At 48.6% G+C, this 18,293-nt stretch overlaps 3 protein-coding genes across 4 annotated transcripts; 1 reads left to right on the forward strand and 2 right to left on the reverse strand.

Moving 5' to 3' along the window:
* Positions 1-1,567: 1,567 nt before the first annotated feature.
* LOC112898436 (transcription factor MYC3-like) lies at positions 1,568-2,623 on the reverse strand. The gene has a single exon (XM_025966757.1). It carries the CDS (start codon positions 2,621-2,623, stop codon positions 1,874-1,876), a length of 750 nt encoding a protein of 249 aa, XP_025822542.1. The 3' UTR covers positions 1,568-1,873.
* Positions 2,624-6,459: 3,836 nt separating this feature from the next.
* Positions 6,460-8,310, reverse strand: LOC112897775 (transcription factor MYC2-like). 2 transcript variants are annotated; one of them, XM_025966173.1, is made up of 2 exons: positions 7,375-8,310; positions 6,460-7,011 (listed from the first exon to the last, which is right to left on the reverse strand). In XM_025966173.1, exon 1 carries the CDS (start codon positions 8,204-8,206, stop codon positions 7,397-7,399), a length of 810 nt encoding a protein of 269 aa, XP_025821958.1. In that variant the 5' UTR covers positions 8,207-8,310; the 3' UTR covers positions 6,460-7,011; positions 7,375-7,396. The 2 variants fall into 2 exon arrangements, with proteins under 2 accessions (XP_025821958.1, XP_025821957.1); XM_025966172.1 differs by having other exon boundaries at positions 6,460-7,014.
* A 5,598-nt stretch (positions 8,311-13,908) lies between these two features.
* Positions 13,909-17,969, forward strand: LOC112898483 (transcription factor RF2a-like). The gene is made up of 4 exons (XM_025966814.1): positions 13,909-15,111; positions 15,189-15,321; positions 15,414-15,498; positions 17,275-17,969. Exons 1-4 carry the CDS (start codon positions 14,129-14,131, stop codon positions 17,499-17,501), a joined length of 1,428 nt encoding a protein of 475 aa, XP_025822599.1. The 5' UTR covers positions 13,909-14,128; the 3' UTR covers positions 17,502-17,969.
* Positions 17,970-18,293: the final 324 nt, after the last annotated feature.

The following is an 18,293-nucleotide window of genomic DNA, read 5'->3' on the forward strand; positions in this document are numbered from 1 at the left end:
CACCGAGACGCTGTCATGGGTTCTGTACAGCTATCAGCATCCTAGCTAGCTAGAGTTCTAACAATGCTGAAATCGACACCAGTGAGTCCTACCCTCTAGCTGCCCGGCCAATGCAGGCCGCAATAAATAATGATGAACCTGTGTAGAAAAGGAATAAGTAGATGATACCCCAAAAGGTACAAATAAGGACCAGGTAGCTAGTAATAATTAACCTCGTATCAGTATATAATTTATTACAACACTGTTTATGTATCTCGAATACGTTTGGGTGCACCAAATAATTTACTTTATCTCCATTTTATTATTCAAATGACCATAACATGTGTCTTTTTTTAGATATAAATTGTGTACGTCCCGTGTGAAACCATATGGAAAAGATCGAATTTTCCTTTCACCTTTTCTGCGTCCCCATCCCTTTCATACGATACTGGGAATTTCACCGTCCAAAAAGCATGAGATGCATCTCAATCCTCGATGTGAGGCTGCCTTGAGATAATGGTCTAAGATCTATAAAGTTTCCTTTATCGAAAAAATATGTTCTTCATCAATGGTTCCTTTTTCTCGTTGTAATTATTCATTTAGCATATTTGAGTACTGCATATTCATTTACGAATCTGTCCCAATTTTTCGCTTCAGAAGGGAATAGTTTAACAAGCAGAACAAAATTATCAGTAAATATTCTTCGGTGTAGAGAATGGGAGTTGTGCTTGCTTCCTTAGCTTTTCCTAGCTACAAGGAAAAGACAATGCAATGCAAAGCATGCATTGCACATGGACATAAATGTGATCCTCTTTTTCAAAAAAGAAAAAAAATCAAGAATAGTAACAAAGTTAATCCAAATTAAGTAGTATCAGTTTGAATTCCTTTTAGGCTTGCAAAGTTTTTATATGCAGTGAACAAAACTGAACGAGCCATACCCGTATATGTCAGTGAGAATTCATATTTTCCGATCCCTCAATAGCCTGAACATGTTGAGAATTCAGCAGAAAGTAATTAAGAAAGCAGTTACGTGCTACATCTGAATTCAGAAGAGATGTTGAAAATCAATTGATAAGCAATAGAAATAACAAGTCCTCGAAAGAAGAGCTAGCAGAGGTCTGTCGTCAAACCAAACAACAAGTCAACCAAATGCACAGCTCGTTGTACATACATCATAGACTAGATAGCTAGGATAAAATAACCACTGCACGTGTAATGCCTGGATAGATCAACGTACGCATGAACACTGCCGCGGCGGGGAACCAAATATAAAACCACACATGGAACATGAAATTCAGAAGACGAACACGTACAAGAAGAACACACTGTTTTGACAGCATCTCGATCGCTTGAAGCAAATAAATAAACTGATACATGCATGACACAACTGACCTATGTATTTCTCTGGGAAGCTCTATCTTCGATTCTGTTTTTGATGGAACAAAATCCAGAAACTTCCCAAGAAATATGTGCCTAATAATCCAAACAATAAACCCTCGGGTTTAATTGTAGATGCGTAGGGATTGGATCCAATTATTCCTGCTTTGGACTGCTTGTCAGCAGGTACATGAGCTGACTTCCTCACCAATCCAATAATAGCACATACACAATCTAATTAAACCCCTCTCCTGCCTGAAACAAGCCCTAAATTCTAGCCATCATTCCTTTTTGAGTCGATGCGCCCGCCACCACCAAAAATTTAAACACACTAAGCATCGCACTACTATATGCATGTGCAATGCAAACACGGACAGCAACATCACAATAGATCTACAAGAACGATGCAGCTAGCTTGATTTGGTGCCAGATTATTATGTCAAGCCGGCCATGAATCACGAGTAGGGGTGCTTGAATCGGAGCAGATCGATCAGCGCAAACCTGCCGGCCCACGAGGCTAATAGCCGGTCTGCTGCAGCCGGTATAACAGTGCTGCGCGGAGGGCGCGCTCGTCCCGCAGCGCGGCGGCGGGCACGTCCACAACGGCGTCCTGCACGGTCATGCCGCCGACGAGGCACACGCACGCGTGCTGCACCGGCAGATCCAGCGCGTGGAGCGCGAGCATGAAGCGCGCGGGCGCGTGGCGCGCCGCGGTCGTCAGGCGCAGCGCCGCCGCCTCCCTCCCGACCATCCGCACCTCCAGATTCTCCTGGACGCCGACCGAGTAGGGGGCCGCCACTGGGGCGGCCGCTGCGGCAAGCCCGTTCTCGGACTCGAGCTGCTTAACACGGCCGCGCAGCTGGGTGATGTAGGTGGCCGCGTCGGCGAGGAGGGACGCCTTGTCCATCCGGGACACGTTAGGCACCGCGCCCCGGAGCTCGCAGAAGAGGCGGTTCAGCTTGTCCCGCCGCTGCCGCTCCTTCTCCACGTGGGTAAGGGCGGGGCCGTTGGACCGGGGCCCTAGTTTCCGGCCCCGCCTCTTTGGCGCAGGTGCCGGCGGTTCGCCGGACAGCAGGTCGTTGCCCGGCGAGCGAGAGCCCTCGTCGCCGCCGTCCCGGGGGCCATCCATCCAGTCGTCGTCCTCCAGCCATCCCTCCAGGACATCACAGGGCACGAACTCGTGCTCCTGGTGCTGGCCGGTGGCGGAGAAGAAAGAGGCCGGGGAGGGAGAGCTGCCGGAGGAGGCAGCGCAGACCAGCTCATCCATTGCGCTTTGTCGCTGTACGTGCTGCGGCAGTGTCGCATCCGTTTTGCCAGATCCGGTGGTGTACATAATTTAGCCTTTTTCATCCCTCAACTATGCATCGAGTTCAACTTTCATCCCTAAACCGTTAAAATGACCGTTTTACTTCTTAAACTTATCTTCTAGGCTCAATCTCATCCCTTGTCCTACATGGCATGCCATGCAGCCGCGCCACATCAGCTCCAGCACACCATGCTGGATTGAAAAATTTTAGGTAGATTTTGGTTGGAGTTGTAGGGTTATGGTACTTTGGAATTTCCGTTATTAGCATGTGAGTACCAAGAAATAGCATTGCAGATTAAACAAATCTGTTTTCCTTCCAAGATGCTTTTGGACACTCAAACGGTTAAGATTTAAGACTATTCTCCTAGATATTCTTTTCAAAAATAGTAATGTTCTAATCAGCGTAAAATTAAACAATGTGGAATGCTGGAGTTGATGTGGTATGATAGCGTGCCATGCCATGTAGAAGGAGGGATAAGATTGAGCCTAAAATAAAAGTTGGAGGATTGAAACAGCCACTTTAAAAGTTAAGGGACGAAGTTGAACCTCAACCATAGTTGAGGGACGAAAATGGCTATTTCACATTTTCAAAACCTTTTCATTTATAAAAAATGGACACAATGGTAACAAGTTGTCAGAGTAGCAGGTTCTATTGAGGAACCTGCCCACCGAGTTCTAGTCCCAATTTAATTCAAATAAACATATAGGCTCACCTTTCTCCTTGGATTAAATTGTAGGTTGGAATAGTGCCAGTACACACATGGGCACGCTCATGGTAAGGTATGCGCCTAATCTAAGCAAGGGCAGACCACCAATCTTGTTTAGTGTGTACATCTTTTTATCTTTTTTTAACAGATGGATGCCATCCTAGAATTTCTTGCTTTCTAGGTATCTTTATTTTGTTGTTTCTTTCTTCCTTTCTTTTCCCAGTGCCTTAAACTTGTATATATATAGCTCGAGGTCATAATGCTACCCAAGCCGCAGCGATGCAAGATGTAGCTCGCATATCATTGATTGTGGAACAGATACTTCTAGTGATGATCAACACATTTTGGTGAAGCATTTTGGCTTAAGATCAGGACATAACGGTGAAACATAGGAGATCAAAGGGTACAAGTTAAATTACGCTATTAATGAAGCGCGCATCCTAGCAGCGCAATTGCACAGGCCATCCTATTAGTTATGGTAATTTAGGCAGCGATATGAAACATCTAATAATGTTGGATGTTGAAGTGTTTAGGGTCTGTTGGGAAGACTTATATCGGCTTTGGCTTCATATTTTGTACAAACCAAGATACTATAACGTGAAGCTGCTTCTAAAATATAAATATAAATAAACTAGAATTGAAGCAGGGTGAATCTTTTTCTTTTTTACTTTAAAGGCTTTGTCTTCACCTGTGAAAATCGTATTAGTAGAAACACTCCTAATGGTCCTTAGTTTCCACTTTCAAATTCCACCAAAGTTTCCAAAAACTAAAGTCGCAAACTTAACAATTATGAAGGCAGGTTGATAGATGGATATGTGCGAGTTATACATATATTTACACCATATATGGAGAAATCCGTCCTAGGTTTTGAGGGCGTTTTAGGCAAAGGAGTACGTACGCAGCCAATCAGCGCCATCATACTAGATTTAGAAAAGTCAGCTGCATGAGTTTTTCTGGGCATGGTGGTGTGGGCTCGCGCGTGAATAGAACAGCTAATGTTCCTCTCGCGTGGCCCACGGGCATTGAATTAACGGATAGGATTCCATTTTCCTTGATGCTGTTATGAACACCTGGACCTTGGAGAAGCAAATACATACCATTATCATTTTTCAGTGGCCCAACATATTAGTGTAGGTCAAGTTCTGTTTGGTGTAAACACATTGCAGTACATGGGTCGTACTGCTATCTCAATCACTGTACTATTTCTCACAGACTTGAGGCAACGCATCAGTGAACAATGTGAATCACTAGCGGACATAAGCGTCTGAAAGGGAGGCATCAACAACTTAGGCCGGATCCAGCGTGGATGTGGGGGGAGGCTTAAGCGGCGTAGAAAGATGGTCACACACAGGACCAATGGACCATCAACCCATTCTCTACTGTACAAGCGTATCATTGCTGCTTTCCTTTTCTTCTGCAGCATTCCGGTACAGTATGCAGTGGATCCTTGAGAAATCCTTGCCCAAAATTATCATGGTGGCCAGGCCAGAAGAGGTCAATTTATCTGGCAGATGCATGGCAAGCTTTATTTATGTTCTTCTACTACCTCCCTTGACTTTTCTTAGGCTCACCAATGAGAGCTTCAGGATCAGAACAAGTGCTGTGGATGTGATGACTGAAAGAGTGAGCAAGAGAGACAGATCCGAATCTGACAGATACGGATGCGCTCAAAGGAGGGTGTGGTGTTTGTCCGTGAGAGAGGCGCTGCCAAAACCTGCCGCCGCGCCAAAGTCGCTGTCAAAGGAGTTGTGCAGAAAACTGTGCAGCGGCAGCAGCCTGCATCCGGTTTTCAGACACGAGGTTCACGGGAAATCACTATAATATTAGCCCCGGCCAATTTAACAATGAATAATCCCAACCACGCTGCGTGACTTCAGCAAGGAGCAAGCAGATTACGCAACCTCCCTCCTTCCGTCCTTCGCTGTCACGTGCATGACGCCACCACCTCCCCTAGCTCGCAAGGCGCGGCCTGAGGTGTTGCAGCCTGAGCTCCATTGCTTCCCTCGCTGAATAAAGGTGCATGCTTGATGAAATTCTTCTATTGCGTGCAATGCTTTGATTTCGATTTTTCGATGATGCCATCAACAATTTTTTGTGTGTGTGTGTGTGTTGTTTTGCATGGGTTATTCGCAAAATGAGCTCGCTTGTGTAGCTGCTTTTTTACGAGTCTAGCTTCGTCAGGCAATGGACTTTGAGTTTGCAATCCACAGCTTTGCACGTTGGCATTGAGCTAGAGGAAGCGGCCCAAGCATGATGGTTTTGTACTAGGCTGTGCGATGGTTCGTGTAAAGAAGTAGGGCGGTGACCATGTCATGTCAAGCTTATGAATGATTACTTTAATTACGGACGACCTACTAGTGGCGCACCTAATTTCAGGGGATTATATTGTTCAGAATATCGAGGGACTCGTTCGTGCGCATTGCAAATGCCGTAGAATAATCAAATGAAGAATTTGGTATTTATACTGTGTTAAGACCATTGCACAGTTACCAAGACAGAGAATTTGGTAACAGTTTCAGTGCACAGTTACCCAGACTGAGAACTTGGTAACTGTGCCTGCTGGGTTTATTTCTCTCCCATCCCATAAAACTCTTCTTCATCTCTCCTTTTAACGATACTGCCAAGTTAACAAAATTACTGATGTGGCATGTTATTCAGTGCTCGTGAAACTCCTCATAAAATTTCTATTCAGACTGGCCTAAGATGCTTGGGTCTTGTAATGACCTCGGTGTTTGGCCTAAGACATGTGAGTGCACCGGTAGGGTTGGGTATGCGAACACAGGTGAGAGTGAGAGTGTATATCTCTAAAGAAAATAGCTTTCAACCAGCTCCGAGCAACCCCATGGACAACCACGTGAGGTGCAAGACGATACTTGGACAAAAGGATTACACAATATATACAAATAGTTCTAGATGATCGTTTTTTTCCTTCTTATTGTTAGTAGCCGAAGCCACTCACTATTCGACGGGCATGAATTCAAAAGCGTTGGATGAGACGGGGCAGGTATCAATTCCGTGACAGGATCATCCAATTAGTTAACAGGCTACTATTAATTAATTTCTTTTATTGAAACGAAGGCTACTATTAATTCTGGGCGGCCTGCATGACGCGACGGCATCGTCCTCGGTTTAATCAACGCCTGCTCACGATCACAGAACAGCCTTTCAAGCACGTGTCGCGTACCACTAACCGTCGACCGCCGAGGGCCCAGGGCCAGGCTCGCCGGCCGGCCGGTCACGGATCAACGAGGACCGCTAGCTCTGAACTTGTGATCGTACAGGAAAAGTCAAGGAGCGAGATCAAAGATTATATTCTCGGAAGAACTTGCATCAGCAGGTAGCAGGCTCCGCTCCTCCCGCTTTGCAGACCGAAAAGGGGATATGCAATAACTTCTTCTTCTTCTTCTTCTTCTTCTTCTTCTTCTTCTTCTTCTTCTTCTTCTTCTTCTTCTTCTTCTTCTTCTTCTTCTTCTTCTTCTTCTTCTTCTTCTTCTTCTTCTTCTTCTTCTTCAGACCTTTCCCGCGTCCCGCCGCGCCTGGCGAGCTGAGCGTGGACTTCAATTCTTGAACGGGACCGGAAAGCAAGCAAGCAATGCCGCAGCGCCGCGCTCTCATTGTTCTTGTGGTGGCCGTTGACCTCCACTGCTATAATAGTGATATATTATAGTGATTCAGAGCTCACGTGATATATACAACAAATTCACGTGATATATGAGAAAGAAATCAAATTCAAACTTATAGAATTCATATATATGTATATCTATATGTATATATATGTATAGGTAAACAAATCAGAACCGCGCATTTCGGTTTATCTCATCACTGAGAATTCGTATTTTGCTTCAATAGCCAACAACATAGTATTTTTTAAAACATGACTGAGGAATAATTGCAACAACACTTCACGCAACACAAACAATTCGTGTATTTCCAATTAAGCCGGCCGGCCACGAAACACGAGGTGTGTGCTAGCTTGATTCTGCGACGGAGTAGATGAGTTCAAACCTTCCGGCGATGGAGCTAATAGCTAGACGCTCCGCTGGAGCTTGTGCAGCAGCGCGGCGCGGAGGCCGCGCTCGTCCCGCAGCGCGGCGGGCACGTCGACGACGGCGTCCTGCACGGTGACGCCGCCCAGGCGGGTCACGCACGCGTGCTGCACGGGCAGGTCCAGCGAGCGGAGCGCGTCCATGAGGCGCGCGGGGGCGTGGCGCGCCGCGGACGTCAGGCGCAGCGCCGCCGCGTCCCGCCCGACCACCCGCAACTCCAGCCTCTCCTCGAGGCCGAGGCCGAGGCCGAGCCCGCCGCCGGAGCCGAACGAGGGGGTGGTGGCCGCCACGATGGTGACAGCGGAGGCCTGCTTGGCCTCGGCCTCGAGCTGCTCGACGCGGTCGCGCAGCTCGGCGATGTAGGTGGCGGCGTCGGCGAGGAGGGACGCCTTGTCCATCCGCGACACGGTGGGCACGGCGGCCCGGAGCTCGCAGAAGCGGCGGTTCAGCTTGTCCCGCCGCTGCCGCTCCGCCTCCACGTGGCTGATGGGCGGGCCGTTGGTCCGGGGACCGGGCTTCCGGCCGCGCCGCCTCTTCGGCGCGGCCGGCGGCGGCGGCGGTTCGCCGGACAGGTCGTCGTTGCCCGCCGACGCCGACGCCGAGCCGCCCGAGCCGTCGTCGCCCCACGTGGCGCCATGCAGGTCCAGGGGCTCGTCGAGCCAGTCGTCGGCCCCCGTCCATTGGTCCAGGCCATGGCAGGACAGGAACTCGAGGTCCTGCGGGAGGTGGGCGGCGGTGGAGAAGAAGGGGGCCGTGGAGAGGGAGCTGCTGGAGGAGACGAGCTCATCCATTGCACACACACACACTGGGCAGCTGCAGTGTCACTTCTTTCGTCTACGGCTATTGCTGAAAAGGGTATAGCTCGATAGGGTGGATGGATGGAGGTGGTTGGTTGCAGTTGCACCCGCAGCTAGCAGCCTCATGCTCTCAGCCCTACTTGTAGGCTGTCGAATGCATATTTACGTTAAGGACCTCGTAAATTTTGGTGATTTGACCCTTCAAAAAAAATTTGGTGAAAAATTTAGACATGAAAAGGGAACCTTAGGTTGAAGGGTTTGTATATAACAACGTAACAAGTGCAACAACTGATCCAGTATTATTGTGTCCGTATATAAAATTAGGTAGGTAATAAATTGAGAGGGTAGGTAGCTTCATATGGAGAATCCCAGGTTCTTGGGGTGTTGTGGGCAAAAAGAAACATGTCACGAGCCAATGGGCGCGACCCTTGCCGGATTTAGAAAAGTCAGCGTACTCCAATGGTATATACACACCACACGGAGCGGGTGCCCGTACGTGAGCAAGAACAAGGCCGCAGGTTTCCGTCACGTGGTCCGTGGGCATTGAATGGACAGAATTCCATTTTCCTCCTTTTCAGTCACGAATTTGACGAGTCTGGACGGCTTCTTGTGCCCTTGTCTTCGTCCCGTCTTTCCGTAACTTAAAAAGTACTACTACTCCATCATTTGTCCAGGGACAACTTTTTATCACATCCTTCACATCAACTTTTTCATAAGACGCGCTAGAAATAGAGGGGGGTTTTTTTCGAAAAAAAAGAAGAACCGTCGATCTTATGGCTCCATGCATGGTGCATGCCTATCACTATATGCCATTGTGGTAAGTAAAAGTGTATCCTAGAACAAAAAAAAAAAGGATTCCTAGCAACATACAAAGGGAGAGATAGTCTGGGATAATCTAAAAGGTACAAAATTTGCGGAGGAAAATACTTTTTTTAAAAGATTGTAGAAAATAAGATTGAAATTAATTAGGAAGCCAAAATCTAGGTTCATGAAAACTTGATAGATGGATTGGAAGACATAGAGAGTGAGATTATGTCAAACACACAACAGAGTGCGATGAAAAACATACAGAGTAGTTGATACCCCAAGTCTATCACTTGCGGATAAAGATTACAAAGTATCCATATGTTTATTGTGTCAGAAAATGAACAAATGAGATTGCAAAAAGTATCTCAAGCGAGCAAAGATGATTATTATTTGAGCCCTAAATTATACATATGTCTTAAATTGCTTATTAGTAAGTTCAAAAATCGAGTAAAAATCTTAGGTATTGGCTTTAAATTTCTTGATAACTTTTGCACACTAAACACATTTATAGTTTGATTAGCTAATTGTTGTGAAAACTTGACTTTTCATAGAAAAATACATCTTACATTTATGGACGGAGGTGGTACAATGATAACTCAATGCCGTGTAACTCAATCTTTAATTATTTGGATGTACTTGTCCTCCCTATGTATGTTATCAGGCCACCGTTCGTATCACAAGTTCGCAACCACCGGCTAGAGTGCCATTTTTCAGGAGGGGCTAGGTGAAGACAAAAGGTTAGACTAATTGTGCATGCAAATATGTCAAGCCTCGTTACGATTGTCAACATGCGGTCCACATCCAACCGAGACATGGAAGACAGAGAATTCGTGGTTCCAGAAGGATCACGTGGAAGTTCTGTTAATATAACATCGTGCGTATGTTCACGTACTTATTTATCACTTTGAGTATGTTTATATACTAATTCTAAGATATTTCAAAGGGATATGTACGAAAAATCTCAAAAGCATCCTTATTTTTTAAATATATCACGATTATACATTAGTACTAGTATATAAAAATAAGTATGCCCATATACTTCATGTATGGTCACCTTAAAGTATATACCATCACAAATGGTCTAGTATGATCACATACACCTCGTACATACCTTTTGTTGGGTCAGATACGCCCTACATCATGAGATACACATATAGAAGTAGCTACAAGCGTGTGTAGAATGGATTTATATATATATATCCTTGTAATAATATACGATGCCATTTTTAGAATGCCAAAAAATTGTTTTGAAGAAAAAAGAATAAAAAGTGGCACGACGAACCTTTTCATCGTTGTACTGCAACAAAGAAAAGTAACAACAACAACGATATGTCATGAAACCACTGGACATCATGTGACATGGGCCCATAGCTAAAGTGTCGATCAATTCCCACAGTATCAACTTACACACACACGCCTCCTCATGTAAGGTCACAATTAGATGATCACGATGCGATTGTTGCATTGCGTCCTTGGACGGCTAGCTAATAATGAACATCGACCACGCGATCGTAACAAATCTTGCAAGCAATTAGCTTGTGTGTTTAATATTAGCGATCGAGGATGTCGTTATAGAAAATGTGGCCTAGACTTTGACAGATGGCACTCCTTTTCTCTCTCTTGTCTCTAGCTTCCCTCTTATCTCACTCTCGTGTTGAGATCGTGTAATTTCTGCCTGGTACACCAGGCTACTGTCTGTATCTGTACTTTACTGTGCTCGAGCAATGAAATGAAGTAGGTGGGGATCCTCCTCCGCTATTGTTCAGAAAAAAAAATACTCACTCCGTATCAAAATATTGGTCGCCGTTATTTTTTTCTTATAACTTTGGCCATTCGTCTTATTCAAAAAATCATGTAAATACCATCTACCTTGTCTGCGATATGCTTTACTATTATAGATATTTTAAATATGATTTAACTTTCTTGTATATTTGCAATAAATTTTTAAATAAGACGAATGGTTAAAGTTGTATAGAAAAATTAACGGTGTTAAATATTTTGATACGGAGAGAGTATCAGCCATCGAGATGCAGGTAGTTCGTGCAGCGACATGTAAAGGTAAAGCTTGCTATGGAGGAAAAAAAAGTTGAGTGTCGTAGCTCGCGGTTGTGTCGCAGCTTTCATGTTCTTGTCACACGCAGCATGCAGCTAGCAGGACCACCATGACGGCTGCTTTGTTCTTAATTTCTTGTGCATGTCCGGTAGAGAGAAGCACAAGAAATACAAATGTAAGCACACATGTTATAGTTATAAGCCATCTTCATCAAACAAGTCTAAATTTTAACCATGATAGTTCCTCTCGAAACTAAAGCAATTAACCGACGAGTACTCGAGCTGCTCAGCGTGGTGGCGCCACATCTCGACGATGTAATAGGCGGCGGCGGCGGCGAGGAGGAGGGACGCCCTGTCCATCCGGGGCACTAGTCACGGCTGCCCGGAGCTCGCAGAGCCGGCGGTTGAGCTTGTCCGGCCGCCGCATGCCGCTCGGGCTCGACGTGCCTGATGACGGGGCCGTGGGTCCTAGCTAGGCCCGGGCTTCCGGCCGGCCCCTCCTCTTGGCTGCATGCAGGTGCCGACGGTTTGTCGATTGGGTAGTAGGCCGTTGTTGCCCGCCGAGAGCGAGCCCCCGTCGCCTCACACTGCGCCGGCCATCCAGCCCTTCGTCATCCTCCAGCCATTGCTCGGGGACGTCGTAGGTCTCGAACTCGAGCACCGGGTGGTAGTGGTGGCCGCCGGCGAAGGAGGAGAGGAGGCGGCCGGGGAGTGAGGGCTGCAGAGCAGCTGGAGCAGGCCGCAGCAAGCTCACCCGTTGCACCGTGAGTCCGTGAGCCAGAAATGGCATTTGCGGACATGTAATGTTTGAAGGGTTTTTCAACAATTTTCTAATATGAATAATGTAATCATCATTTACGTGTGGCCATTATATCGTTAAAAGCTTAAAATGCATCCGGGACAGTCTACAGTGTATGGGCACAGGCCTTTCTATCAGTCTGTGCTGAGCAAATCATTAGGCCCTGGACTGGGAATACATATGAGGTTTCCTGAGGTGCTTGAAAGACAAAAAGGGCGAGCATTTAACCAATTTTGTTGGACGCGTGGATCAGAGCGGATGGGCCCATGACCAGAGCGCATCTGCGTCGTGTGGCCCATGGTCCACGGAGCAATGTGCACAATTTTCTACCATCGATTGTGAGGGGCACTGCATTTCTGGTGCTGGCCCACAAATGCCGCTCTGATCTTCTACCATCGCCCGATCTTCTCCTTCGCCGATCCCGCCTTTTCTACGATTGATGGGCCTGCCTGGTGTCATCCAGCAGCGACGGACAGCAATGTTGTGGGAAAGACGAGAGAGGCCCGCCCGCTGCGTCGGACTTCTGCCGGCCCAAGGCTGGGCGGCGACCGCGTGGGCCGGTGAGCCAGGCCCAATACAGGCCACCCCGGGGCCCCCGCCTCGGAGGCCCATGAGGAAAGGAAAAGGAAATCCGTCAGCCAGTCGTCGACCGCTCGGCCCGGTGGCAGTGGAGGTGGACTTGCGGATGGGCGGCGACAGCGACGGCGGAAAGCGTGGCTTGTCGCGGCGCTCGACGTGCCGCCTCCCCGGCCGGGGACCGGCGGGTGGGCCGAGCCGATTAATTAATCCACGCGAGCCGCCGTCGCTCTCGCGCACGCCGCCGAGCTAGCGGCGCCGCGGACCACGTTGCATGCATGGACTGATGGACGGGCACCGACGGCGTCCGTCGGCCGCCGGATTTGCCCGCTGCTAGATCGGCGGCGTGAAGCTTCCAATTCTTTTCTTCCTTCCTTTCGCTCTCCGGCCGTCCACCTCTCTAGGCACCGCGCCACCGGCCGGCCCGCCCATGCAGGTGAACCGGCCGGCGACGGGTGTCGCCGGCGCCGGCCGTCGGCTCCCTATTTAATTCGGTCAAATCTTGTTCCTCTCCGTTGGATCGTCTAGAACGTGCAAGATCCGCCGCTTGTTTTTTTCCCCTCCCCTTGACCGGCCCGCCGCCGCTGCCTCCGCCGTGCATTGCCGGACTCAGCACGGCATCACGTCGGATCATCAGCTCAGTTAATGCAGTCGCCAAGAACAGCAGCATGCATCACGAATTGGATAATATACACGGGCAGCAGCGTCTCCCGGATCTCGGCGCACATCGCGGTGCAATCCTGGCCGGCGGCAAAGCCACCGCCGCGTTTTGAGATCGATGGTCTTCGTTCGTTCGGGCCTGCAGGCTCATTTCCCTGCCCTTGTGTTCTTTTGCCTGCTATCCGATCCAAAGCAACATCTGGAACGGTGACATATAAGTTTAAGTGCAGAGCCATCCACATGTTCAGAACTAGCCAACAAGTTATCGCTCACCGACATCTATGGCCGTCCAAAAATACCGGTGATCCCAGGAAAAAAAGTATAAGATCAGGGAGTCATCTGAATTTTTCCACCAATCTATTAGCATGCACCTACCACTTGTGGATTCTTCCCTGCAAATCCAGAGCCATGACTCTCGCTGCTCCACTCCAATCACCGAGGAAGTCCATGCGGTGGTGGACGAAGCGCAGTCTAGTTCTAGTCCCACGCACACGCACCCACTAATTGCGGCGCCATCAATCATTAACAACCAAACCCAAACCCAAGACCGAAATTACCTAAAATACCCCCCGGGGCGCGCCACCCCGCCCTGGGTCAATCGGACGACGCGGAAAGGGTATTCGCCCCCGGAAAGGAGGGGCTGATTAGACATTTCCTCCAATAGGATCACGCGTCACGTAACCCGGCCTCGGGCCACATGCACACGCGAACCCACCACCGATTAGCCGCGAACCCCCCTAAACAATTCGGGAATTCCAATTGCTTCCGCGGAAAAAAAAACCGTAATTTTTTTTTGGGGGGGGGGTCTGGTTTTTGGTTCTAGCGATAGCTTGCTGCTCGCTCTCCATCCTCGGCTGGACTCTGCGTGCGCGTCCATCCACTACGCCATCCTCCTCTCCTCCAGCTGCGGGTTCGGCGCGCCTCGGCTTTGCCTCCCCCCAATCCCGCCTCGCGCTCGCCGCCGGCATTCCGGCAGTTCCTGCTGCGGGCGGGGCCTTCCGGAACCGCGCTGCCGCGCCCCGATGGACGAGCCGGGAGCCGCCGACCCCGGCGCCGCGCGCCACCACCTCTCGCCGCAGCTCGGGGCACAGCCGCCGGTGCCGCGCTCCCCGACCCCGCTCGACCTGGCGTCCGCCGCCGCCTCCGGGTACCGCCGCCTCTCGCCGTCGCTCCGCCCGCCGGCGCACCCGCAGGCGCGCCTCCCGTCGCCCTACGCCCAGATCCCCGCGCCGGGGGGCGGGGTCCACCACGCGCGCTCCCTCTCCCAGCCGCTCTTCTTCTCGCTCGACTCGCTCCCGCCGCCGCCCTACGCCGATCTGGGCGCCGCGGCGCACGCGGTGCCGCCGTCCCCGCCGTCGTCCAGCTCCGACCCGCAGCAGCAGCCGCCGCCGCCGCTCGGGCTGCCGCCCAGGAAGGGCGCCCACCGCCGCTCGCACAGCGATATCCCCTTCGGCGGCTTCGCGCAGCTCAGCCCGCCGCTGCCCCCGCCGGCGCCGGTCAAGCGCGAGGTCACCGTCGCGGCCGAGGGGTGCAGATCGGACGGCGGCGACGACGCCGCGCTCTACGACCTCGTCAACGCCTACATGGACCTGGACGGCCTGGACCCGCTCAACTCCTCCGAGGACCGCCACGACGACCGCGACAGCCGCGCCAGCGGCACGCGCGCCGGGAGCGCGGCCGAGAGCAGCGAGAACGAGGCGGAGAGCCAGTCCACGTCGGTGGACAGGAAGGACGGGGGCAAGTCCCGGCATTGTCGCAGCCTCTCCATGGATAGCTTCATGGGGAAGCTCAACTTTGCTGCTGGGGATGAGTCTCCGAAGCTGCCACTGCCTTCTCCCGGCGGTGGCCTCACCAGGAGTGGGAGTGGCTCCCTGGAAGGTGGCGCTGTGGCGCTGTTTGATATGGAGTTTGCCAATGGAGAGTTCACTGAGTCTGAGAAGAAGAAGATCATGGCAAATGAGCGTCTTGCCGAGATTGCTTTGACTGATCCCAAAAGGGTCAAGAGGTGAGCATTTCTTCGTGTAGTGGATAAAATTTCCTCCTTTCCTGAAATTGAGCATGGTGACTTGTGAGCATTTTCAGGATTCTGGCCAATCGACAGTCAGCGGCAAGGTCAAAGGAGCGCAAGATGAGGTACATTCAGGAGCTTGAGCACAAGGTGCAAGTATTGCAGACAGAGGCTACGACACTCTCAGCACAGTTGACAATGCTGCAGGTCTGTTCTGTAGAGCTAGTGCGGATTATATTTTTGGATTTTTGGGTTATGATTCTTTTGGTTTAAGCTTCTCTTGTTCTGCTTGTTTGCAGAGGGACTCAGCTGGACTGGCCACTCAGAACAATGAGCTAAAAATCAGGCTGCAGGCAATGGAGCAACAAGCACAGCTGAGAGATGGTAAGGTTCTTGCAATTGTGACCCTTGTCAGAGTCTGTTATAAGTTTTCTAGTAACAATGAAAAATGTTTCTTTTTCTTCAAAAGCTAGCATATTGACTAATGTACCTTGCGTTCGTGCACATTGTCCATTCTGTTTGGTGTGCATAGGTTGCTTGCTGTTGTGAATCCTGTGGCAGTGTTTTTTATGGTTGATGCATTTCATGTTCATCTTTACTTTGGTAGTGTTAGACATTTTGGAATGTGGGATTTATTAAACTTCTTCTGGGTTGAGTCTGGCTATTATTACTTAAGTTGCATCTTAACAATGTACTTTCTACATTGGAAACTGGATGAATATGCTAAGTTTTACAACCAATCTAGCTGCATTAGAAAAAAATACCAATTCTCATATTTAGGAAAAAACATGTTTTTTGTTAGGCAATTGTAGAGCAAACTCACAATGACAATAATGTGTATTGATTCTCTTAATGCTAGTATGTGAAATGGCCATGGATAAATTTGTCATGGAAATTATTTTTTTAATTACTAGGTAAATACTTGCCTTTTTTTTCTTTCTGAGGTGTTTGATAAACACCATGAGAATGATTTGTCAGTTCCAAATTGGTCCGACACTTAAAATTTGATGGGATGATCAGAAACATCGCAATAGTACCATACTTAAGGGTTGTGATGAAATTAAACATCATGACTTTTGGCATCTTCAATAAACTTATTAAGAAATTGATTTAGAGTTTTGTTATATATCTGCGTATCTGGTTGAGTTGGACATGTGACATGGTTTTTGGTGAACGATGAAAGTATCATCTATGGACTATCATAAGCAGCTAATAAATCAGCCACAGCCATATTCAGTTTAGTTGGGTATGCATGTATGCCTTGTTTTGCTTTTGCTGTCCATTGCTTATCTTGAGAAGTTCTGCATAAATGTTCACATGCTAACTCGTGCTTGATAAAAGACCTGGCTTTGCTTTTTTGATTAATCGAATAATTTTGTTTAGTGATTATCAAAACATAATTTGCTAGCTAGATGAATTCTGAATGTCTATTTTTTTTTTCAATTTATTGTTTCAATCTTACAGGAGGGATACTTACTCTTTTCCTCCCTCTCCCTGAATCTTTCTTTTTAGCTTTATTTATTGTTTCTGGTATATATCACAAGTGATTTCAGAGAATTCTGCGCTGAGGCTAAGATTTTGCGGTCAGTAAATAACTAGTGAAATAATTGTCATGAGGTCGTGCTATTGGTTGATTTTAAGGTTCTTGCAGTGTAACCAGTGCTGACATATGTCAAACTCTGATAAAGCTAGGCAGAAGTGCAGTTTTGCCAATCATAGAGGTGACTGTAGTTGGCATGATAAAATGTTGGTGGCTGTGTACAGAAAATTGATTTATTTTCATGATGATACTATTTAGCAACTGCTAGGCCTACCTTTGAAGCTTGCACACATGTTCACAAAAAGAACTTGCATGGGAAGCCTATATGTTTATGATGTTGCATTATCAGCAAGTTTGGTGCCACTCACGCCACTTGTCACGTTGTGATTTTTTTGGTACTCGCTGACCCATCATTTGAAAGGGTATTTCTTTCTTTCAGGATTTTAGATTCAGTCAGTCAAAATATAGCCATTTTGCTTCATTACCCTGGGTGCTTGCTTGCTTTTGAAATCCATGTGTACATAGTGTAGGTTTATGTCACAGGAGAACTGCTACAAGGATGTATTAGTGCCTGCTGTATAATCACTTTGTAATCTGATTCATGTGTACGCACTATGCAGCCCTGAATGAAGCGTTAACCGCTGAGGTCCAGCGTCTGAAGCTCGCCACTGGGGAGATCACCGATGGGCGCATGCCGAAGAGCCTTCAGCAGCAGATGAACTCCCAGATGCTGCAGCTCCAGCAGCTGCAAATACAGCAGCAGCAGCAGCAGCAGCAGCAGCAGGCACCCCAGTCGCAGCAAGGCCAGCGACAGCAGCAGCAGCAGCAGCCCCAGAAATCGGCATAGACCGGGTGGTCCGGGAAAGGATGCGGAAGCTAATTGAGCAAGGCAGATTGAAAAGGATGTCCGGTGAGGGTAAAGAAAAAAGCAATCTTTTGCGTATATCAGACAGGTTGTAGGATAGCAGCAATGGTCCCATGGGTTTCTTTTGTTGAATACCTTAGTTGGAGTATGTTGTGATGTCGTACCATACATGAGTCCCTGCGTTGAGGCGTCGTGGTAGCGTCCCCTGAACGCTCTCGCCGAGGTGCCTTCTTCAGTACCTTTTGTCTTAAGAGGGTTAGAGGGTGTCACAAATGTACCAGTGTAATAGTGTAATTATTATTATCTATAGCGTACTATCTTAGTGTCTGTCGAAAGGCTTGTTGTGCTCTGTTCCTGTTGGTCTTGGCTGATGACCTGTTGTGGATTGAAGGCAGCAAGCGTGCCTGAGTGCGCTGGGCGCTCTGTGAAAGAGGTGTTCTGAATTTGCCATATGCTGCTGGTGCTGGAGTGCGTTTGTGGAATCCTGGCGTGGAATGGGCTGTGCCCGAGCTGCAAAAAGTGCCAAGCGTGAAGGCAAGGCTTGGTGCCCATGCCACCGAGTGTGAAGTGGCCTACTAGATGATTGCTGTACGTGTTGGGTGTACCTGTGCTGGTGGCAGCACGGATGTCCGAATCCTTCTTCCTGTCGTCAAGAATCTGTATCACATGCAGTTAAAAAAAAAAGAATCTGTATCACATGTCGGTGCGCGGCGTGCTCGAAAATACGCGTGCGGCCCGGCCCGTCCACTGGAGGAGGAGGTGGGCCGGAACGCA

This window comes from Panicum hallii, chromosome 6, assembly GCF_002211085.1.
Source record: "Panicum hallii strain FIL2 chromosome 6, PHallii_v3.1, whole genome shotgun sequence".
NCBI classification, from domain to species: Eukaryota; Viridiplantae; Streptophyta; class Magnoliopsida; order Poales; family Poaceae; genus Panicum; species Panicum hallii.

Coding starts and splice junctions, on each gene's coding strand:
- LOC112897775 (XM_025966173.1), bottom strand. CDS start 8,206: ATGGATGAGCTCGTCTCCTCCAGCAGCTCCCTCTCCACGGCCCCCTTC.
- LOC112898483 (XM_025966814.1), top strand. CDS start 14,129: ATGGACGAGCCGGGAGCCGCCGACCCCGGCGCCGCGCGCCACCACCTC. Junction 15,322..15,413: donor CACAGTTGACAATGCTGCAG/GTCTGTTCTGTA, acceptor GCTTGTTTGCAG/AGGGACTCAGCTGGACTGGC. Junction 15,499..17,274: donor ACAAGCACAGCTGAGAGATG/GTAAGGTTCTTG, acceptor CGCACTATGCAG/CCCTGAATGAAGCGTTAACC.
- LOC112898436 (XM_025966757.1), bottom strand. CDS start 2,623: ATGGATGAGCTGGTCTGCGCTGCCTCCTCCGGCAGCTCTCCCTCCCCG.